Source organism: Limanda limanda, chromosome 12, assembly GCF_963576545.1.
Source record: "Limanda limanda chromosome 12, fLimLim1.1, whole genome shotgun sequence".
Taxonomy (NCBI): Eukaryota; Metazoa; Chordata; class Actinopteri; order Pleuronectiformes; family Pleuronectidae; genus Limanda; species Limanda limanda.
The window spans coordinates 13,398,447-13,413,947 of NC_083647.1; the positions used below are offsets into that span (position 1 = coordinate 13,398,447).

At 46.7% G+C, this 15,501-nt stretch overlaps 1 protein-coding gene across 1 annotated transcript in view; it reads left to right on the forward strand.

Moving 5' to 3' along the window:
• The window catches only part of kif26ab (kinesin family member 26Ab), a 72,011-nt gene that overhangs the window by 20,956 nt on the left and 35,554 nt on the right, over positions 1-15,501 (forward strand). The window contains exons 3-4 of the mRNA XM_061082782.1: positions 8,485-8,955; positions 14,744-14,961. Coding sequence (XP_060938765.1) covers positions 8,485-8,955; positions 14,744-14,961 — 689 coding nt within the window. The remainder of the gene's footprint in view (positions 1-8,484; positions 8,956-14,743; positions 14,962-15,501) is intronic.

Consider the following 15,501-nt stretch of genomic DNA (forward strand, 5'->3'; position numbering starts at 1 on the left):
ATTTATCCATATGGCTTCTCGCCAGTATAATTACATGTCTTGCCCATCCCAGGGGAAAGTGGAAAGAATACTTATAGAAGGATTCTCAATATTTCACCTTGACATCACTTTATTTTCATGACCGGGACTCTTTTTTTAGCTTTTCATCTCTGCACAAGTTGTCGTGGATGAATTATTGCACTCAGCAAATGAAATGAGGCAAATACGAACCTTGTGGATTCATACATTAAAGCTTATGTGCACTTTAACGCTGACGCCCTGGCATGAAGAAAAATATTTAAATGTTGATCTAAAAATGATGAATTCTAATCATGTTGTTGATGTGTAGACGGAGATTATTTTCCCACTATGGGCTGTGGAGGATGTTGATGAACATACCATATGCAATTACATCTGTTTGAGCGCGAGCAACTCCCTTTGCATTTTTCTCGGATAATAAACCATTCGTGTGTGCACTTGCACGCCACACACTTTACCTTCTGTGGGGCTGAGGGAGTTCTGCGATGGAGATAAGTCGCCGTAAGCTTTTGCAGCAGTTTGTTTTTCTCTCTAAATAAACTGCAGGGAACAGGGAATTCTCTGTTTCTCAGTGAAAATCCCTAAAAAACCTCCCGTAGAGCAAACTACAGTGAAAGCAGCTCTCTGAGAGTGACAGTTCAGACGGAGGAGAAGCAGGTGGCTGAAATCACTGCGTATAGACTGTTTGAATACGAGTGAAGAAGTGGTTTGAGCTGCTGGAACTAACTATTGTATCAGGATCCGCTGCTCTGCATTGAGTGTTTCAGAGTGGGCTCTTGGACAAAAATAGATCTCTCAACCAGCTCCTGTGGATAGTCCCGTGAATACTGAACACTTCCAGCCTCACAATGCACTAATGAGGGCTGGAAATGCATGGAGCAGAGTTAACATTTTAATTCTGACCTCACATGCTCAGTTTTAGCTTTTAAATGAAAGTGGTTATATTATTGAACAGCTCTTTCTTTTTTTTGCAAAATGGGAACGTTTTTCATTATCTCTGAGAATGAGCCAGACAGTTTCTAACCTTCCTCTCCCCTCTTCAACCTCCTTTCCCTCACCCCTCCTTCTCAGCCCTCCTTCTGCCCCTGTTTTCACCTGCAGTTCACAGCAAATACCTGGCTCCTGCCTTCCCATCTCGCCTGTTGAATTTTTAATTATGCACTCATTTGGGTTTGTTTCCACAGCCAAGCCTGTTTGGGAAAAGGGAGAAAATACCTTGAGAGCATCCCAAAGCCCCCAAAAAACTGTAATTCTAATTTGAGGTGCACAATTGCTGGCGCAAGCGTACATAAACGCAATCCTCAGCGTCCCTGGTGAGGACAGCGTAGCATGGAGCTCTGCTGCTGCCTGAGTTGTTCCACAGCAGCCGTAGTCAGGCAAGTGGAAATATATTTGAAGATTGGGAAAAAGTAGTTTCATCCGTCTAGTTTATCTGGTGATGCGTTGAGCATTACTTTTTCACTAATGAGAAAACTTTGCAAGGATGGTTCACATTGCTCTCTTCATACAGGGCATTGTTTAAAAGTCAGTCTGAGTTAAAGTAAAGATCCCTCACCACTAAATGCCTAATGAAGACGTCCATTTGGCAGCTAAGAGTTCAAAATCTCCTCACGTCCATCCTGGACCTCCCAACACTCTGACCTCGGCCACAGCCGATGATAGCTTGACGGATCTTGGGCTCAGGCAGTGACGGCGGCCTTTCGTCCACAGAGGAGAGAGAGAGAGAGACGCAGAGACAGGGAGAAAGAGAGAGAGAGGGATGTTGGAAAGGGGGGGGGGAGGGCGAGTGAAGTCTGTCCAAACAGTTTGAACAGGGCTTGTTTTCTTTATGTGCGCGAGTGAACAGGAAAGGGTAATTAACTGGCCAAGTGGTGAAAGGCTGGAGTGATGGATGGGTTTGCTGTAAAGAGAGACAGCCACACACGTACACACACACACACACACATACCAACCACACAATCACACACACACCCACACACAAACACACTAACACACTCACACACACACAAACATTTTCTCCCTTTCATGTAGCCTGGTCTTGTGAACACTTATGAACACTTATAAAAGCATGCATCTCATTCTGCCCACAGTGAGAGCAGCTGGAAACACACACACACACACACATACACACACACACACACACACACACACACACACACACACATATTGGTGGGATGACCATATGGAGCGCTGACTCTATGTGAGCTCATCAGTGATATCATGCTGGTTTTGCATGCACAGTCACGATTGATCCCATCTGACTTTTATCTTTTTTTAACCTGAGGGTCTGTGAGATCTATGGCCTTTTTATTTCTGATTGACAGTGACATGTGTTTTTATGGAGCTGCAGTTTAGCAATGAGCAGTGTCATAGTGCTCGTAAACCCCAAACAAAACAGATATGACCCAGCAGATCTTATCATGAAAAAGGTCACAACTGCATTTTGAAGTGAATCTCAACTGCGGACTTTGCTCCACCCTGCAATTGTTCATGGGAGGATGTGTCACGGTGATGATCTGGACAGGTGGTGCTATCGTGTTTTGAAAGTGTCACCAAGAGGTAAAGCCTATTTGCATTTTCTGTCAGCAGTTCACTGACAGTCAGAGGGAGGAGAGAGCTAAATCACACGGGGGGCAGACAGACAGACATCTGTTTCTGTGAGCTCCTCGTGACCAGATGCTCAGACACGACTGAGCGTTTGAGGGAATAACTGGTGCAGAGAAATCTGATGGACTTTCTTTAAACAAGGTAATCGTCTGTTTGATCTAGAGACAGGGAGGTTTGCTCACAGAGATGTGCTGTTGACATTGTGAGTAAGCAGTTGGTTCTTCAAGATAGTTGCAGAATTCGATAATGCTGTCTTATCTCTGTGGGCAAAATCTAATGTCACAAACCCTGTTTTTGCAAAGTCAGCGTTAGCACGTCTTAATTTTGTACTTTTTTAAAACTTTGAATCAAGTTTTCTTGCAATTTACAAAAGTTGGTCAGTAGAAAAGACACAAAATCACAGGAGAGGAGCAGAAAGAAGCAGAGCCAGACCGGTTTTTGAGGGCTGATATCAATACCAATATTTGTCTATCCAAAAATTGTACGTATAGATATATCGGCCAATAAGTACATTAACATATTTTTTCAATGATTCCAAGATGTTATTATCAAAACTTAATGATAAAGAGTTTTAATTGAGGTTTGATATTTAACAGCTTTACCATAAACGTTATCATACATAACTATTAAAAGAAAAGTATGCTTGCATTGTTAATTCTGTAGAATGCAAACCTGCTGATACCAATGTGTCTTTCAAAGGTTCATTATCGGTCAACCCTTGTATTGGTCAGTCTCTATGGCAGCCTGGGAAAAACAGGAGCAGAATCGATTTTGGAAACACATCTCTGACTAAAGCTTGAATGTTGGGAGATTAAATGAAGCCTTACTGAGACAAAATCCAAATGTCACATGAAGCTGCAGAAATGTTTCATAATTATTCAATGGACTCTCTTTGAAGCAGTTTTTCACACAGGACAAGTGACTTCATTACTGCAGTGCTGTGGGCTTCTTGTCTCAGGAAGTCCTGCCAGCCAGGTAACAACAATGTACTTGTGTTCCTGCAGATACTGTTGCATTGTTTGCTGAACGTCTTATTGCGGGTTTGTTTAATCTTGTCAAGTCAGCAGACGGACGGACAGGGGGGGGGGCAGACATCTGTTTGATGTGATTTGGCGAGCCGTCCCTTTTTCCGTGTTCGACCAGATTTCGTTCCCACAGAGTTAAGTAGCACGCTAGTGTGACATCCTGAGTCATTGTCTTCTCTGCCTCCGAGCAGGCAGTGGTTAAATTTAATGGTCTGTATCCGAGATCTGCTGCGGCACTAAAAGCACATACCTGATATCTAATCAGAGTCCCAGGCCCTCCAGCCCTGCTTCGGGGGATCTGAGTCCACGTGGCGGCTGTGGAGGGCGCGTCTGAGAGGTGGTTGAGGTGGTGGGAGTAGTTGAGGGCAGAAGGCGATTACGCCACTGGATGTGTTGCTTTTCATCCTGGGAATGAAATGGGTCTTAATGCCCTGCGCTCACCCGGGGAAAGGCCAGCAGCTGTGCTCGTTTTTCTCCGGCTCGGCTGTCAGAGCGAGCCGGGGCTACCTGTGGGAAAGCAGGCCTGCCGGAAGCTCTCGTCCTCACCCCGGGATCTGGAACTGGGCTCCTGCGGTTTATTGGAAGGGGGTTGGGGGGGTTGATCCCTTTGAGACCTACGTAGACGGTGTGTGGTTAGGGTCAACACTGTCTCAGGCCAAGTAAACAGAGATGGCTCCTTACAGGGAGGCAGAGGAAGGGAAAGCCGGTTAATAGGAGTTGAAAGGGCATCGGAGTTGGCAGCTGCTGTGTGGTCTCGATTTTACAAGAAATGCAGTCATAGGAAGTACTCAAGAAAACGGTGACGGGTAAACAGGACTGGTGATGGTGTGAATAAAGTTTAGTGCGGACGGATATAAAGCAGCATGGCGCTCGCACTGACTCATTGTGAGGAATGTTTCCGTGCTGATAGAATAATGAAGGAGAAACGCGACAGGGGAAGGAAGGAAAGGAAAACCGACTGAGAAGTTTTAATCGTTGAATTAACTTTCACGAGTTCCACTGGCTTGTGTTTCCGTTTACTGATGAGTCAGAGCGAACACAGAGGATCGAGGAATAGTCTGCGTCTCATTGCTGCGGTGTCAGTTCTGGACCGGTTCTGGGCAAATTGCACAATGACAGATGTTAGAAATAAGATGGCAATCGTCTCCAGCAGAATGCCACAGTGCTGGCAGCTGTAAAACAGTTCACATATGAGCTGAGGAGCTGCAGGCTGCAACTTTTCATTAGATTTTTTTTTTTTCTTTTTTTCCTTTTCATCACGGATGCACATTGATACGATGTTGCTTCATTTCTCTTCCTGCCACCGCTGTAGTGGAGCTTTTATGTCTGGGAAATATCTGTTGGGCTCAACTGAAATAGAAAATATGGTTTCCCAGAGTATTTTACTTTCAATGGACCGTGGCTAAAAGTCTCTGGGCTACAGCGAGGGGCCTCATGCATTTCAAATCACTGTGACCTCAGCCTGATTTATATCTAGGCCAGTGCTCCACAACTGAGGCGCATCAGAAGCCGAACGCGAAAATAGTCGGATTTGGCAGCTTCACTTTGTCGGGGTGGAGAGAAGGTAGCGGACGAGATGAGGCAAATGAGGTGTGATTTTTTGGGGGAAATTCGAATGTGTGACTTTGCTCGGTTGTGTTTGCACGGGAGAGAAATCATGCGCACCCTCCTCCCTGTCCCCTCATCCATAAGTGGTTACGGCTGAGCTTGTTTCCATCAGCCTCTGGGCACGGCCTGTCTGCGATGACACTCTCCATCAAACCAAAGAGACAGTCAGTTAGCATGGTGGCTCTCTCGCCTGCCGCGGCTGCCCTGGTTTTCATCACAGTTAGTGTGAGGGACACAGACAAACTTGGGTCTCTAAGGGCCGCGAAGGGCTCATTCCACAGGCACTCGCAGGGCTCCCTCTCCCCAGTGGGCTCGCAGTGCAGACCTCCTTTCCATAATAAGGGCACAGCATCGGACTGCATTTGTCCCCAGAGTTTAATAAAGATCACTGCTGACAGGCAGTAAACCAACACAACCACCCACAAGCCTCCAGGCAAGGGCCACAACCTCGGCCTACACCTCCTCCCACCCCTCTCTCTCCCTCTTGCTGTCCTCTCATCCTCACTGGTGCGCTTTGAGTCTCTCTCTCTCTCCTCGGGTTGAGAAACCAAAACCATCTCCCACTTGTGCGGAACAATGGCCGAGGAGTCCGAGCCCTGAAGGAGCTCCCCTCCTGGACGCCGACGGGGGAATGCTTTGAACATTTCCATTGTGTCGATGCCTTATGCGTTACATACTTCTCTGTGCAGCAGCGGCACTCTTCACACCCACTTGCACCTGTCAGTAATAGATCATATGGATAATAAAAGAAACAATATGGCTTCCAGGCTGGGTGCACTCATGCATCATATGTTTCATGTTTTCCACTTTAATGCTCATGCACAAGCTCTCAAGCCGTTAGATTGAACCGGAGAGCACGGACACGGGAGTAAACTGTTTAAGTGTCCGACCGCCTGGCGACTTTTCAGCTGCTTTTACTGAGTGTAATTTATTCATTTTAAATCCAAACCTGCTTTCTCAGAATTACATTCCATGTATTTATGTCTTCTCTGACCCTAAAGATGGATCCTGTGGCCTTCAATCTCACCATATCCGCTTTCGTCCCCCCCCTCCACATGCCTAACATCGTCATCATCGCCCCCCATCATCTCCATAAGCCTTCTGGCCGTGACCCTTTATTCACTCCACCGGGCATAAAGCTTGCGACAGCTTTACAGGAGCAGCCCGCTCTCTAACCTCCAGAATGCTAACTGAATAGCAGATGGGCTCAGCATTGTGTGTCTTTTTATTAGCTCCCCTAAATCAACACCTAACAATGCACGGAGAGGGAGAGGGGGAATTGATTTCTTCCATCCACCGGTGCCCTGAGGTGGGTGAGGGCCGGTCCGAGAGGGTAAAGGGTGTCGGGGTGATGGAAGGGCGGAGTTGACTGGTTGTGACGTCCCTTTAATTTCCTGTCTGCGAGGCACGCACATGAATCCACACTACACCAGTGCACAGAAAATATCAGGCCGCTGTGTTTTCCTCTTTTCTGTCGCTCTGTTTCTCATTTCACACCAATTTGTCATAGGCTGTTTCATGTTATTTCAGCGGAACTCTCCTGTCTTGTGCATAAATATCCTGCCTGAGCGCAACTATGGAATCCGTTCACGTGTCAGGATCAAGCAGCATTAGATATCATTCCTAAAAGCTCTTATCATAGCTCTATCATATGTCTGTTATAAGCTTCTAACATTTAAATCCATCCCTCATTTATATATATAAACATTCACTTTCTACCTTGCTGCTCTTGATCTCCCATCAGCCAGTAATCCTCCCATCAGCGTCCTCATCCCCAGTGAGATTTATACGAATTTCTACATTTCTAAGTGTTTTCCTTAGTTGTGCCCTCATCCTGTCCGTGCCCGACCACGTGTATAGTAAGTAGCCAGTAAAGTAAATAATTTACCACAACCACTCAGTTAACATCGGGCCAGTTCAGTCACAGTCCAACGCATGATCGTCCTTTAAGTAAGGTGATGATATGGAGATTATGGGGACATTCACTGCAATCCAGCAAATATCACTTTCTGTCCATTTCCGAGTATACAGGGAAATGGACATACAGAAACTGTGCATCATTCCCCGTGGGATTGCAGGAAGGTTATGTGATTATATCATTGATACTGTTGGTGTATAAGGCGCACAGAAGTCTGAGTATTGAGCCGCTTTCACGCAGAGGAGATTTAGAGTCCCTCGACCCGCGTCTCTATGGTCTCTGGGTTGTAGCTGTATTAAGTGGCGCTGCATTAGTGCAGTGGATTGTTGTTTCCCCGCAGCTTCACTCCTCCTGATCACCTCGGAGGTTCCACAGAGCAAAGGCCTCATAAACATTTATGTATCGGCTGTGGGCTCCAGTCTCTGGCCATGACTCCACTGGGCAGAGGCCTAGTGGCCCTTAATGCCTCTTAAGAGACTGTCTTGTTAGTGTGTGGTTGTGTGTGTGTGTGTGTGTGTATGTTTGTTTGTTTCCCTAAAATCAGAAAGTTACTTAGATTTGATGTTGCAAACTTCTGATAGCTTTGTGCATCCCTGCGGCTTCCTGGAGGAAGTAGTTATTTTCACATTTGGTTGCTCATCATATGTTTTCATGCTGGGACACTTATCATATGTAAATTGTATAGCTGTGGGCACTCAGTCCGCTCAGCTGTTGTTGTCTGTAGTCATTCCTCCCAAGCAGAGATGGACACGGTAGGGGGGCGTTCTTAGAGACAAAGTAAAAGGACAAAACTCTACTGGACACCGTCTTGAAAAGCAGTAACTAGCTGGAATCTTCTGTCTTTTTTCTTCGTAAAGCTTCATAAAATAAATAAAATACACATTTTGTCTATTTTAGAGAAGAATGCCTCTGTGGGGTCTCTGGCTAATCCCTCCGAGCCAAGTTTTCTCCTCACGTTCCTCTTGTTTTGGTCCCAGATTCTGTGAAATAAGCACATGCCTGATTAACCTGATCAACAGTCTTAAGTTGCATGCAGGCAAAACCTCTCAGTCTAAACAAACAACCATCCCGAAAAAAAAAGGAAGTGGTTAAGGCAGGGAGTGAGGGTCCCAGAGGGCAGCCAGAGACCACACTGGTAGCAGATCACTGACGCACATGGAAAATGTGAACACACAGGAAATCCTTTCAAGAGAACAGACGAGCGATATGCTTGAAATCAACGTGTTACACGCGTTAAGTGTGTGTGTGTGTGTGTGGGCATATCATGTGTGGAGTTAAAGCCTCTCTTTTGTGTTTGTGTCTCTGCAGGACCCTGGATATGCAACATTTCTGTTAGAGCAGCTGAAAACACCTGGGAGCCATGACGCTGGTGTCAGCTGCTGCCAGGTGTGCTCCACCCCTCTGCACCAGCTGAGGCAGGAGGCCTTGCAGACGCTCCATGCTCCCGTCCTCACCTTCAGCCCGGACATGGCGGCCCTGCCCACCACCTCGTTTTTACCGCAGCCCTCCAGAATCACCATGTCGTCCTCAAGTGTCCGTGCCAAACAGCTGTCCAAAGGCCAAACCATCACACACGGTGTCCTGCCCCTGGGGGAGAGGCGCCGGGTGCCGGGCTGGTCTCAGAGCCCCTCGGCCTCCTCGGGACCCAGCGTCCAGGTGACGGTGGCAGGAGGGCAGATCACCGGATCCCTGAACACCGTCACCATTCAGGCGCAGCAGTACCTCGAGGGCATGTGGAGCATCTCCAGGGTCAACAACTTCATCCCTCAGCCTAAACTGGTACAGCTTTAATCTTTCACTTTTCTTGTTTTTATTACATGCATTTGGAAGTGATTGCACATTAGACTGAGCTTCACTCCCTAGAGGATTGAATTGTCAAAGAATAAGCAGTAATATAAACCCCGGCTTCTTGACTTGCCTTTTAACCTGAGTTGACATTAATTAACTTGAAATAATGGCACAGCACCTTTTCTCCCTGCACACAATGCTGCAGTGCTTGTCAGGTCAAGTCTTGTCAATGTGTTTGTTACATTTCAGACCTTTAGAGACGATGGCGCCCTGCAGAGAATCTCTGAGTCAGAGCTCTGCAGGAGTGCTGACCTCCCATTCCTCAGTAGTCAAGGAGCCTGAGTGATTTGGGGTCAGAGGTCATCGCAACACTAATCTGCTGACCTCCTCCTCAAGGGCATTTCAAATGACCACCCCCTAGCCCCACCATAACTCTTCTCTCATGTTGGATAAGCATTAGTCTGTTTGATGTCCAGAGACTTTGAAGGGTCCTGGGTTTTGGCCTCGGTGTCATGGGAGCTAATGATTAGTCTTGTTGTACCTTCTGTATGACTTTAAACAGTTTAGACGCACATGTTTGAAGGTTTTTGTCAGTTGAACATGAAGAGTGATTTTTCACATGTCAGACTGTATTTCTGCCGCCTGACATATACTGATGTTTCTCTTTCTAAACATCTGGACTCAAGACCTGACAAAGCTCTCAGACACTGAACACCAGGCAAACACCTATGTGCTAACATCATCCAACCCATGCACTCTAATATTTCCCATCAGGTTCATAAGCTGTACATGTAGCCACTCCAGTTCTAACTCAGTGATAACCGCAGTCTCTTATGGGTCCTGGCAGTGCTAGTCCTTCCTTTCTGCTTGGAAATTGAAGACAGATTTTTACTCCTCCCTTTAATGTCAACAGTTGCCTGCAGAGATGGTTTATGGGAGGCCATCAAAAGCTTTTAACTGCATGTACGCAATCTAGGGCAAATCAAACAGCCTGGCACAGAAGGGAGCGGCTGACTCGTGTTCTCCATCTATGTGTCTAAAGGCAATTAGTGGCCCTCGTAGCTGCGATGAGTTGCTCAATGCCACATAGCTGAGGCTGGGGCCCTCCTCAGGCTGTGAGAAACGTCCCTTCAGGATACAAAAGTAACACACGCAGCAGAAAAAAGGCTTTTATTTTCCCAAGCTTGTTTCTTTCATTAAAGCCAGATCTCTGAGAATGACAAAAACCCACAGCAGCCCGTGAGGATTGGGAGTTAACACTGAGCCGAAAGGCACTCGTTTTAATTCATGATTCCCTCTTGGTTTCTTTGTAGGGAGAGCATGCAGTGTTGTTGAGACAAAGACGCTTTGGACTCTGTGTGTGCAGAATAAAAAACAGCCTGGGGCTCTCCCACGCACAGCCCATTACAGGGCACCTTGAATCTCCCATTTGGGAAAAGGCTCTGGTTAACATCTGGAATGATGTTGTGGTCAATGGAATTGAAACTATCTGACTCCCATTCTTTGTAAATTGGCTGGCACTGTTTCATGCTGCTGCCTTGAATTCTGCACATCTTTGGGAAAGTCGGTCGCAGGTCGAGAACCTGATGAGAAACATCAGCTTTGATAATCATTTAAAATTCCTTTATTCCTGGTGTTATTGTCCTTTTGAAAGAGAACCTTTAATAAGTTAAATTAATCCAGGAAAACCATAGACTATATATGAAGATGGATTTCCACTTTCTCCCACTGCCCAGAATTATAACCATCTCAGATACGAACACTGCCATCTTGCCCTTTTGGAGCCATAGGCTGCGGAGTAGCGATCAGGGGGAGGAGCTGAGATAACGCTGTACCTTCGATACATGTGTTCAACCAATCGTGAGTTAGTCTGCTGTCAAATGCTTTTAAAACCCCTTAACATAGATTTGAACACTTGATCGTACATCAATGCGATAAGAACAACCTAAAATGACAGAAAACATCATTGAGAAAAATGTATTTGACTTGGTTCCATGTCAGATCAACTAGCATGGAGGAGACTGGATTTATTACCTGTAGGGCAGCCAGCCAGCAGGTGGCGATCAAGATGCTTTGGCTTCACTTTTGAGCTGCAGCCATTTCATCCACCTTTATATACAGACTATTGGAAAAACTGGTTGACCCAAATTTGCGATTCCCTCTTTGCTCCATGAAATCCACGACCACTTGTGTCTACAAAGACCAAGTGCTCTTAACCTATGAGGGTTTCCGTTATTGGCATGTTAGCTGCGGGCTCCCATGATCTGCTCCTCTGCCACTAATGTGTAGCCCAGCAGATGATCTTGGCTGCTGCTCTGGTGCAGCTGGGAGTGAGTGGGGACGTGCCACTGAAAGTGACGATGACAAGAGAACGATGCAGGAAAGGAAAATGCTCCCTCTCTCCAAACTGGGAATCAATTAGAAGAGCAATGCCTGGATATTTGCTTGAAGTCAGTGAACGTTTTCTGTGAAGAGCCATGAACACAAAGGCGTATTTTCTCTTTTCTCTCCTGGTAGGACACCAGTACTGTTAGCAGTCCATCACTGGTTTCTGTTGGTTACCGAGGCCGGCCAAGCCTGACAGGCAGATTAACACAGGGCCTATTTCAACTCTGCAGTAATCGTCTGTTGACCGCTGGGGTCAGAGGTCACAGGGGAGTCCTGGTGGTGTTAAGGAGCAGGGGGGGGGGGGGCTGGTGGTCCACTGATAGGATGCCGGTCTGCTCTTCTCACCTCAGACTCTTCTCAATCTTTTTTCTCTCTTTCCACTCTCTTACACACTCTTTCTATTACCTCCACATCTCCACACCCCCCCCCTGCTCGTTTCTCTGCCTTTTCTTTACAGTGGCAAAGGGATCAGGGAGGGCTGGGGGTTAAAGGATGGAAGGCCAGCTCATTACCGACTCTCAGTGTAAACGGCCGAGCACACATGGCTCCGCTGACAGTGCCTAATTACCTGACTGGGGGATAGATCGTACTTTTCAGCCAGAATTAGGGTCCAAGGCTGCGGAGAGCAGCTTGGCCGAGGGGCTTAAGTCCCCCGTCTCAGTACCGAGGGGAATACGCCTTGATAGGCACTGTAATGTGCTCAAGAGTGTGCGTGTGCTTGCCAGTATGTGTGTGTTTGACTCTGAGGCCACAGCGCAGCCCCACCTGTGACCAGCTGTCCCTTTATGCTCCTGAAAATCTACTGCCACTTGATTTTAAAAAGCGACACTACACCCGCCCGATCAGTGACAGATTCAGTGAGCTATACACGTCAACTTCCTGTTTGGCCGCGTGTCAAGCGCTGCACTCTTTCATGCCAGAGTCTAATGGGTCCACCCGAGCTCTGGTTCAAGTTCCTCACTTGGCATTCGCACCCGCATGGCGTGAGGCTTTCTGCTTCGGCGGCTGCATGAGGATCTGTACTTGGCTCATTTCAGCCTGCGCCCCACTTTTTTCCACGGTGTTCCTCTCAAGTCATAACTTCACACACGGCAGCTTAACATCTGACTTAGCCTCCATGATGAAGCCTCCAGAGAGCCAAAAAGCCAGAGCTCCGAAGCAAAAAGGTTGATTCCTAACTCAGATAACAAGCTCAGAGGGAAGAAATGGGAATTCATGACATGCGCTCGCTCTGCAGGTCCTCTCTGCTCGACAAATGGTCAGCGAAGCTTTTCCGGGAAAAGACTTTTAATATAGCAACATGTTTGTAGTGCATGTAAAGCTAACAGCGCAGGAGCAATAGCCAAGCCTCTCATGTGAATGCCAGAATGTAAGTATGTCCTCACATCCTGATGTATAGCATTCACATGTCTGGCTCGGCGTATAAATAGCACAGCTGTCAGGCCGTGCTGACAAATGGCAGATAGTGTAACGCCGCACACTTTATAGAAAAGATTGTAAAGGATGTTATTTTAGTTGCCAAACATGAATCTGGGACAAATACCCAGGTGGCAAATATGCAGACGGCCTGAGCGGCATTTATAATTCACACAAATACAACAAGTGAAATGGCACTAAGGCCGGAATGGCATGTGTGCGCTCAATTCAAGGTTGTTGCTGATTGCACAACGCTCATGTGCCAGTGTTGTGAATGTTTTTAAGGAAAACCCTGACCTTATATTTATTTAATATCGAATGCTGAAAACCCAAAGCACTCCTTCCTGTCAGCTTCTATTGATCACCGTCCTGCAGGATAACCTAGCGGCTCCGCTGGGGATTAACCTTTTGTCAGTGTGGCGACTCCAGCTGAAGTGAAGTCTCAGAGTTTGCTTGTGGCTCATGTAATCAGCTCTGTGCTCCTTGTGCAGGACAGCAAGCAATCAGTAACCCAGTGCCGGCTCCAGTGCTCAGGCTGAGCTGAGATGCTCCTTTGTCCAGCGAACATAACATAAACAGGGGGCCGGAGGGGTTAGTGTATGAATGGCCTCTATTTTTGTCCTGACTATGTATCTGTTACTCTGCATTAAGCCTGTTCCATACTGATACTAAACTTAGACCACATCCTCCCTGACAGGTTTTAGTTTGTTGCTATGTTTACGCCTGCCATCCACACTACTCTGGAGTTTCGCGCCCATAAAGCTGAGAAGCTTTAGAACGCGGCTGGACCTGTATGAAAACTTTTGAAACAATTACTGTCAGTAACAGTTCCACCTTATCGTCCTTTCAAGAAAAGAAACCCCTCATCTTGGTTCTCATCATTGTTTTTCGTTCGTTAGTATTTTCTGTAACCAAGCAACCCGCCTGCAGAGTTGACAATCTATGCTTGTTTACATCGGCCCATGCATTGATTGTGTGGACGGATCATTTTAGTTTTAAAATTTAAACATATTAGCATGGATGCAGCCAATCTTTATCACATGCTTAACTATCTTTATATATGTTTTAAATGCATAAGTGCAACTGTTATCATGATGACACTATCATAGAACACATTAATGCCAGTGCTTATCTTTTGCAGTAGATGCAAAGAGCAAAATATCTTATTTATCTTTTTTCTTCATCCATATTCAAATGTTAAATAGCCTTCAAAGCCTTTAAAAATCTGGTTAATACTTTTTAGTCTTTCTCAATCTTAAGTCTTGGACGTTAATGATGACACTGATTTAGCTGTTTATGACCTGCTGCAGCACATATGTAATAAATATGTAGACGTACAGGTGATAAACCCAGTGTAGCTTTGTCATGACTTACAGAAGCCCTGGGGCTGGAGCGAAAGCCTCTCACCTTATTTACCACCCCTCAATTACCAAGCTTCCAGAGAAGGGTGCGCCCGTGCAACCACAACTCCGATACCTAATAAACATGTAAGCTATCGTATAAATACCTCTCACGCTAACTGTTGATTGGTTCTCCCTTTTTTGAAACTGCAAGTAGATAGTTTCGACTTGACATGCAGGACGACACGTCCCTCATTCCCGTTGAGTAAACTGCCAAATTAGTCATGGAGGTATATGTATAATCGGGAGCAGAGTGAAGTAAAACGCCGCTGATTTAATTACTAATTAAATGTGGGTTATCACTTAATTACAGTAGGCCATAACCAGATCAGGCTGGAGAGCGTTGCCAGAATCAATGAATGGCTCGGCGGCCCTCGCTGTTCTGCGGGGGGGGGGGGGGGGGGGGGTCTCTCTGCTGTGGATACCGCTGACTCCCGCTCTCAGGAGCTGGACGCAGCATCTGCCCGTCCATCTGTGGCTGAGGGGAAGTAAATGGGGCGGAAGGAAGGTGGAAAAGAGTGATAAAGCCCGTAAGTGTTGGTCGTGGTCTTATCTCTGTATCTGTGTGTCAACAGGCCCCGGGTTTGACGGCGGATCCGGTCATGGTCGTCACAGCGTCAGAGGCCCCGGTCACCAACATGACCACCACCAGCACCACCAGCAGCAGCACCAGCAGCAGCCTGACGCCCTGCCGACTGGGGAGCTCCAACCAACCGGGACTCCCCTCAGCCGTCACCGTCACCTCCGCCTCCTCCTCTCCCTCCTCATCTACAGCAGCCTCCTTCTTCATTAGGTAAGCCCCTCCTCCTCCTCCACCCCCCCGCCTCCGTCCTGTCAAATCACACCATGGCCGAATCTGTCAACGCGTAGAGAGATAAGATTGAGCTGTTGTGGTGGTAAATGAAGTGTTTGGTGTTTTCTGTGAGCTTGTATGCATACACACCTGCGTGCATTCAAGCTTCAGTGTGTGTGTATTTGTGTGTGTACAGTACAGTACATGCAGAGAGCAGGAGAGGAGGTGTGTACAGACATGCCTTCAGATGTCTGCAGAAGGTCATGGCTCACGGTGTGAACATCCATGTAGGACACCTATTCCATGGACATCTTGTTCTTGCCATGGTTGAATTCTAGCACGCCTTGGGATACGCACCATCATGGGACTAAATGAACCCTTGGTTACAGGCACCAGTGCCCATGAATGGATAATAGAATTACATAATTCCATGAGAGGAGGGAGTGTCTGAAAAGGGGCTTAGGTGAAAGCTGCGTATTGTCCTGAGGTATTTCATGTTTAGTTATTTTTCCTCTTTGTTTTGCTTCTTCAACTTCAAAC